Here is a 7,945-nt window from a genome sequence, read left to right on the forward strand (position 1 = left end):
TATTTCTCCCTGAATTATTAAAAGCCCCCAACTGGTCTCCCTGCATTTGCCCTTAACCCCTATTTCTATTTCACACAGAGGCCTGAGTGATCCTTTTAAAGTGAAGTCAAATCTCATCACTCTCTGCTCAAAAACTCCATGTGGCTCTTCCTTTTTACTTAGTGTAAAAGCCAAATTTCTGACAATGTTCTATCAACCGTGCACTCTGTGCTGCCCTCCCACCGCCACATATCCTCTCTGACCTTATCTTCGACTTTTTTCCTGGCTGGGTGCTCCAGCCACCCTGACCTACTGGCATTGTAAGAACTTACCAGGTATGTGCGTGCCTCAGGGCCTTTGTACTGGCTGTTCCCTTGGTCTATAATGCTCTTCCCTCCTCTCTTCTTTGCTCAGTCCCCTTAAATGATAGCTTTTTGCTATCACTTTCCCTACAAAGAGATGCTGACTTCCTCCTGCAAAATGCTCTCCTTCCTTCAGCATTTACTTTGCTCCTTCACTGCTTTTTCTCTATAGCATTTGTCACCTTCTGATATATATTTCTTATTTGCATAACTTGTTTCTCTTGGTCCCCAAAAACATATCCATGGAAGCAAGAATTTTTCTCTTACTCATTCAGTGCTGGAGGAGAGTCAACATTGCAGATGCATATGTAATGCTTTTGATCCAGACTTCCAATCTGAAGGTATTTAAGTAAGTAGATAAGGTGGGGAAGGATGGTCCATGTTGAGGTCATAATATTGGCAAAACCAGTGACATGCAACAAAGAAAATACTGGACTGGCCAGGTGCTTCTAGTGTTATCAGTGTGAGGTTATGGGCTTGACTTAAAATAGAAACACATCAATGGTACAGGGCAACATTTTAACTGAAAGCACGAAATCAACTTACTCCTCAATCTATAATAATAAAAGTGTAATATGCTAATTAGGCCAGACAGCCGAACGACCTTCTGGATGTCCTTCCGGACAATCTTCCGGACGAAGCTGGGGCTGCGAGGGCTGAGGCAAGCTGCCGCCTCTGCGAGGGCTGAGCCCCTTGCACGAATTTTGTGCATTGGGCCTCTAGTAAGAAATAAAAGGATGAAATGACAAAGGAGTTCTACAATAGGATGCTGATTGAGGCACTGAAAAATTCAGTGCAAACTTTTATCATAAATAAGAAGTTTGGCAAAGTACCAAATTGTAGCAGGGAGAGCATCTATTTTTGAAAAGGTGGTGGACACTATGGATCCTTCCAAGAAAACTAGATGTATCTGCAAAGTTCAGAGTTCACCACCCCAAAACCTATCCATAAACCAACTGGGGCCAGTGATTGAGACTCTTAAGGGGAAAAAAAAAGACCCAATTAAGAAATATTATTTCAGCGTCATGGCAATCACTTGGATGGAATGATGCTTAAATAAGGATGTGGGTAGTTTCAACGCTGAGGTGCAACAGTTTGGGTAAAAATGTGAAGCTTAACCTTACTTACCTAAAGGAAAGAGAATCCAACCACGTCTTAAATGTTTTTGCAAATATGTAGAAGTAAACATCCCAAAGTTACTTCTGTGAACCTTTACATTGAACGTTCCTTATTTTATGTTTACAAATAATGTTATATTTTACAAGATAGTCAGACTGTTCTGGTATCGGTAATTTGATTTTTTTTTTTTTTAAATTGAAACCAGTAAACATTCCAGCCAGTCTCAGCTATTGTCTGTCTGGCTTCTGTACAACATTATCATTAGCATCTTTCATCTAAATAATTCACTAAAATGTTATTAATGAGTCTTGTTTCTCTACCAAATACCCCTTCTCTCTGTACCATATTATCCAGGAATAATTAAAGGAAATTCAGCTTGGGTAGTTTTTCTGGCTCAGCTCTGTCTCTGGAGAAGGATGCGGGAAAGGAGAGGAAGGAAGAGGGTCTTATGTCTAAAAATAATCAGTTCTTTATTCTCTAAGACCATTCGTTGCACTATGGTGCTAACGCAGAGAACTCCTCTGCCTGAAACCTGTTTCGCATCTGATATTTGATGCCAGCCCTTACAGTGATAAAGGCCAGGAAGCAAATCCAGAGGCACTGAATTTACTTACAATCAGCCCTGAGAGGTCTCTCTGGTTGGTTTCTTTTCCCTGTTGTCACTCATTAGAGAACGAGTTTACCCACAGCCATCAGCCCAGCACATCCAAGCTGGACCCGGGCCAAGAACGAGCAGCACTGCTGAAATCTGGGCAGCGAGGTGGAAGGGCGAGCGGGGCACCGGTTGGATGAAAACATGCGAGGCCTGCTGGGCAGCAGCTGGAGGAAGTTCGGGCATGCCGGCAGGGGCACCTACGAGTGGCTGACAAGCGAACCAAGCCTACCCCTTCAGGAAACCCAGCTGCAGGTCTGTACCTATGACTTCTGCCTTTTCTTCCCCAAGTACATCAGGTTTAAACCAACAATGCCTGTATGTTTAGGATCTTAAAACTTAGTGGCAACATGTTACATGGTGGGTATGACAAAAATCCGATTTCACTGATTGGCGTGGTCTAAGGAAGTAACTTGAAATTGTATTTCTTTGGACACACATATTCTAAGAATACCTGATATATCAAGTATGTCAAAGAATACCTGAAGTTAGGGGCCAACAAAATGTTATGCCTTGGTTTTACAGTTTTGTTCTTTGCTCAGTAAGCAATGTCTACACATACAAAACTAAGAAACTTCCTTTGGCTCTCCGGCTGAGTAATGACCACTGTTTCTAAGAGAAGCCAAGATCTTACTTCCAAAAGGGTAGCAAAGGGTTAAGGAGGTTCTGTCTCAACTAAGACAGCTGCTCTGTTCTGTCTGGGAAATCACCAAAGAAGCTTCAAGCTGAGAAGCATTAAGGTAAAATATTGGTAGAAACCTAAGACTCAGAATTAATTTTATCATCAGTAGGGAAATGAGTGGGACCGCTATCCCTTAAGAAAAAGGGAAACAGACTTTTTTTTCTTGTTTTCTGGAAAATCAGCTGATCCGATTGGTATGTAAGTTCTGCAAAACCACCTTTTACAGAAAAACACTTATACATGTATATATAATATTTTTTTCAGCAGTTACACTTTTAACTGGATATTCCTTTAAAACATTCCCTGAACAACAATGTCTTTACATCAGTATACACATCAGAGATATATTAAAAGTTAAGAAACCACTTTGAAGGAAGTGAACAAATCAGGACATCTAATTAAAGAAGTAAAGACGTCCATTCTGCACTTTGAAAAAGCAGAACAATTTGAACCTATCATGAATCAGTAAGTAAGCAAATTAAGGGTGCCATAAATGTGTCCTGCAGCTCTATGCATCTCCTAGCTGGAAAACAGGAACTCTTTATCTCAAGAAATTGTGGTAATCTGCTGCATCAGATAAGCACTGCCCCTCAGTATTTGGACAATTTAACTCTGCCCGTGGAAGTTCTGATTACAGGAGTAGACTGTGGTATTTCTCCTTTCACAAATTTTTGCAGCTAGTATTTATTGATAATACCAAAAGTGGCATAATGGTGAATAACAGAGTTTATTACATAAAACCTTTTAAATAGAACTTTAAGTATCTTTATGTCTTATGCATATTGAACTTCCAGTCTGTAATAGAGTATTTAAATGTTGATGCCCACAACTGTTGAGAAACTATGATCATCCATAAAAGGGATGGGGAATTTAAAAAAATCATGCAAAATGGCCCATGTTTATCAAGATTGAAGAGTGATTTTTTTTAGTACTAAGAGATAATAGCTTTAAACTTTTTAATGGTTCATTTAGAGAGAGAAAACATAGTTAAGTTGCTTTTTGATTTCTTAAAAGTTGTGGTAAATTATTTATGAGTCCATCTACTCTTACAGCTTTTGTAATCAAAGTCCCTCATTACATCACAACAGATTTTAAGTGAATAGTTCTGATAATAAACTAGATTATGTGTGAGAAAACAGAAAGAATCCATAGTTTAGAAAGATTAAGAATCACACACATAAAAATATATTTTCTCTGAAAATATTTATGTATTAAAATACAAACTTAGGAATGTCAAATTTTTCCCTCACTAAATTTTCAGCCTATCAATAGATACAAATACATAATAAACACCTAATACCAAGTGCTTTACATATAGTGATTCACTAAATTCTCACGCCAACCCATTCAAAAATGTTATTTTCATTTCCTAGAGAAGAAGACCTAGGCCCAGAGGGCACCAGCGAGTGACCCGTGGTCACACAGGTACTAGAAAGTGTTCTGAAATCCAAAGCCAGAGTGCTCAAACCCATACACTATGCTTCCCAACAAAACCTTTCATTTTTGTGCACTTTAAGCTAAAATATCTTACCAAAGACAAACATCTGGCAGCACAAATATTAAATCACCCAATTTTCAGTCAACACACACTTGTAAATTCTTTAAGAAGTAAAAATAATTATATAGTCAATGCTAGATAAGCCAGCCCCTTAGAAGGTCATGATCAGAAAAACAATTGTTCTTTCCACCAAAATCAAGAGAACCCAGCTCAGTTTTATTATGTTTTATTTTAAACAAGTCGATAAGGAGCTTAGTATTTTGTTGTCTTAAACACAATTATAAGGCTTTAATTTTTTTTTATCTCCCTCTTAGAAGTGGGTACAAATATTTACATTTGCTGCTGTATGCTTTATATAATAAAGAAGCTTTTTAATATTTCGTTATTTCCTAGTAGCTTCATGTAAAGTAACATCTATGCAATTTGCAACAGTATTTATTTTTGTGTTATTTTTCTACCTTGCTATTCAAGTATCATTTCATGCTTGTTATAGTATTTACTCCATCAGGACTCATAATTATCTTCTGAGCTAATACTAAAAATCAAGAATTTATGTGCAATTCTTTTCCTTAAGAGTTCAAACTTTTCCATTTTTATCCTACAAATATTTCAAGAACAAAAAGAAGAAAAATTTAAATCTATCATTATAAGAATCAGCTATCAAATCAGATTAGAAGTGTTATTTACCTGTGATATAAGTACATGTCACATTTTGCTCCACAATTAAAGAAATTAAGTTCCATAGGATTCGTTTGTGGCAATAAAACGTTTATTGGTCTAATTCTAAAGAAAATACATAAATAGAGCTATTCAAAGAATGCGTGGTGGGCCTACCTTCTAAAATGTATTCTAATATGTATCCTTTAGGAAAAATACTGCAGGGTGTCATCCGTGTGAATTTTGGACATGTTAAATCCGTACTTTACCTTGTCACTTCGCTTTATTCCATGGAGGCTCAAGCTCATTGGCATAAGTGAACGAACGAACGAACGAGTGATTTCTAGAGTGAGTGAGTCATGATCAGAAGAATGAGAGATGAAAGGCAGGCAGGGCGCGTCTGTCGCCATCTCCTAACTCCGTCGCATTCTCACCCCAGGGCACCCAGCAGGTCAGCTCCGCCAAAGACGACGTGGAGCCCTTCCTGTGCATCCTGCTCCCCGCCACCATCGTGCTGTTCCTGGCCTTCCTGCTGCTCTTCCTGTACCGCCTCTGCAGGGCGCCCCGGGCGCAGGGCCAGGTCTTCAGCATCGACCTGGCCGAGCACCCGCCCACGGGCGAGGACACGGACTTCCTGCCGGGCCTGCCCTGGAGCGGGGAGCAGGACTTCCCCTACTCGCCCCTGCCCGCGGAGGCGGCCCCCCTGTCCGCGTGTCTGCCCCCCTCCTACGAGGAGGCCACCAGGAGCCCGCCTGGGGAGGAGGCCCCCCGCCTGGGCCTGCCGGAGGAACAGGGGCCACCTGGGCCGCATGAGCCCGTCTGAACTGCTCTTGGAAACCATTTAAAACCCAGCTCTCCCCCTGCATGGACCAGGAGGCCGACCCCCGGGTGCGGGGGACAGGAGGCTGGGGGCAGGCTGGACACAGGTCAGTCCAGGGAACCCGTCCTCAAGCTCCTTAAGGAAAAACCTGCCCAGGTCGTGCTAAAGATGCCCGGGCTCTTCTATGATGTGTAACGCTCGCGAGGAAAAAGTAAATAAAAGGAAAGTTCTATGTGTGCTGAGAAAAGGAATTAGAATTACTAGTGAGCATAAGAGCTAGCTCCGAAGAGACAACAGAAAAATGCTGAGAAGCCAAAGATAACTGCTTTTGCCACAAATAACAACGTTGCCTCCTACACAGGCCTATCCGGGGCCTCCTGGCCTCCCTTTGGGCGAGGCCGTCAGGCGGCTAGAGCTCCAGGAGGAAAAACACCTCTGGAGCCTAGTGGTCCACGGTGTTGTGAATAACGGTGAAATGTCTCAATATTAATAATGCAAGTACAGATGTTTGCGGACATTTTTGTTCAAAAAATAATAAAGCTCTCCCAGATCATCTCCTCCTTAGTGTGGCTCTTGCTTCCTGGGGTGGGAAGGGCAGGGTTAGCCGCGTGGGCACGTGTCGCCCTGCAACAGCGGGGGACGAAGGGCTGCTGCTCTGACACCCTTTCTCAGGGGACACTGTGACCGAGGGAGGCCCGCACCAAGCAGCACTCACGCAGTAGAAATCCGTGTAGCGTTGGAGGGTAAAGGTCAGAATTTGGGTCACCTGAGCAACATGGATTAGCTCTAACCTTATAAATCACATAGTTCAAACTCTTGCTTCACAGGTGTCAAAACTAGAGCTCAGGGAGTCTAAGTGAGCAGTCCGATGTTCAATGCCTCGAAGAGGCAGAGCCGGCCTCTCTGCCCTGGGCTGCAGCACCTCCCACGGAAAACCACAAATGGGAATTTCAGTCCGTGCCCGGACGGGGGTCAGGCCTCGCAGTAGGATGAGCACATCTGAGTTGGGACTAGATAAAAATCCCCCTTTGTGATTTCACGTGGGGAGGTGGAGGTGGGTCACGTGCCACTTGGGAGACTGATCAGAATACCCATGAGGCTGGGGGGTGACATGTCCAGTCCTTAAATTCTTATTCCACAATATAACTTTTTGGGAAAATATTTTTTACCTTTTTTCACAGTCAATGAACAGAAAATGGTGGCTTTTTAAACCGCTTTGGATGTGAACATTTTAATGCTAGATATGCAATGTGGCACAGTTTTAGGAAAATAAAATGATCTAAAATAGGATACATTTCTTTATAAATGTAGGAATAATAGTACCTTGGAGGACTGAAGCAAAACGTAACCTATTTGAGTTCAAATGAATGCAAGTTCTTTCGGGAGATCTATATGGAACAATTCCCTTGCGGTCTTTAAGGGAAGTAAGTAAATAAATGGAAATGAGTGGCTCAGCAGACAGCCTGCTTTGGGTTTTATTTTTATTTTTTTAATCCTAAGGCTCTAGTTCTGTGTGAGACTCCGTTGATTCTCTCCCAACTGTGTTGTCTTCCTTCTCCTTGTTAACAGAACCCTGATTTGGTTCTGGGATCCTGGAGCCACCTATGTAAGTCACACCAGAGCCCTCCAACATCAGGGGACTTACATCCTGATAGTTAATCATGCGGATCTCGATGCCTTTACCATGACTGATTTGGTTTTGGGGATTAAGGGAAGACCTATATAAAAAAGAAAGGCTTGTGTTTTGTTTGTTTGTTTTTAAAGGTTGCCTAATGTTAAAAATAGACACATGAAAGGAAACACTTTGCCTCTTTGCTGGATGTTATGTGTCTGCATGTGATGCCCAGGGCTGCTACAGCCATCTTGCAACCATGAGGTAAGACAACAGCCAGGGCTAATCTGAACAGTGAAGAAGATGGAAAACCCCTGGGTTGATTGCATTCAGCAGAGCAGCTGAATTAAACCTGCAACTATCTATATATTAGTGAGAGCACACCCTTCCTACTGCTTTACACCATTTAAGCCAGGCTTGCTACTTCTAGAAAAAAGCATGTCAACTCCTACAATTTCCAAGGCTATTAAGGAAATGCATTGCCATGTTTTAAAATGTTCTAATAAGACTTATTTAAAATAAGTAGTCAAAGCCAGGACTCATTTGCAATGTTATCTGAGATTG

General features: G+C 41.7%; 1 protein-coding gene across 1 annotated transcript; it reads left to right on the top strand.

Annotated features, from left to right (window-relative positions):
- Nucleotides 1–1,843: 1,843 nt before the first annotated feature.
- On the top strand, nt 1,844–5,887 carry SMIM28 (small integral membrane protein 28). Its single transcript, XM_059699603.1, has 2 exons — nt 1,844–2,367; nt 5,389–5,887. Exons 1-2 carry the CDS (start codon nt 2,257–2,259, stop codon nt 5,770–5,772), a joined length of 495 nt encoding a protein of 164 aa, XP_059555586.1. The 5' UTR covers nt 1,844–2,256; the 3' UTR covers nt 5,773–5,887.
- The last annotated feature ends 2,058 nt before the right edge of the window (nt 5,888–7,945 follow it).

The sequence above is a fragment of the Myotis daubentonii genome, chromosome 6, assembly GCF_963259705.1.
Source record: "Myotis daubentonii chromosome 6, mMyoDau2.1, whole genome shotgun sequence".
In the NCBI taxonomy this organism is placed as follows: domain Eukaryota; kingdom Metazoa; phylum Chordata; class Mammalia; order Chiroptera; family Vespertilionidae; genus Myotis; species Myotis daubentonii.

What these genes read in the sequence shown, in the direction of transcription:
- SMIM28 (XM_059699603.1), top strand. Translation starts at nt 2,257, where the DNA reads ATGCGAGGCCTGCTGGGCAGCAGCTGGAGGAAGTTCGGGCATGCCGGC. An exon ending in TTCAGGAAACCCAGCTGCAG is followed by an intron (nt 2,368 to 5,388) that starts GTCTGTACCTAT and finishes TTCTCACCCCAG; the next exon opens with GGCACCCAGCAGGTCAGCTC.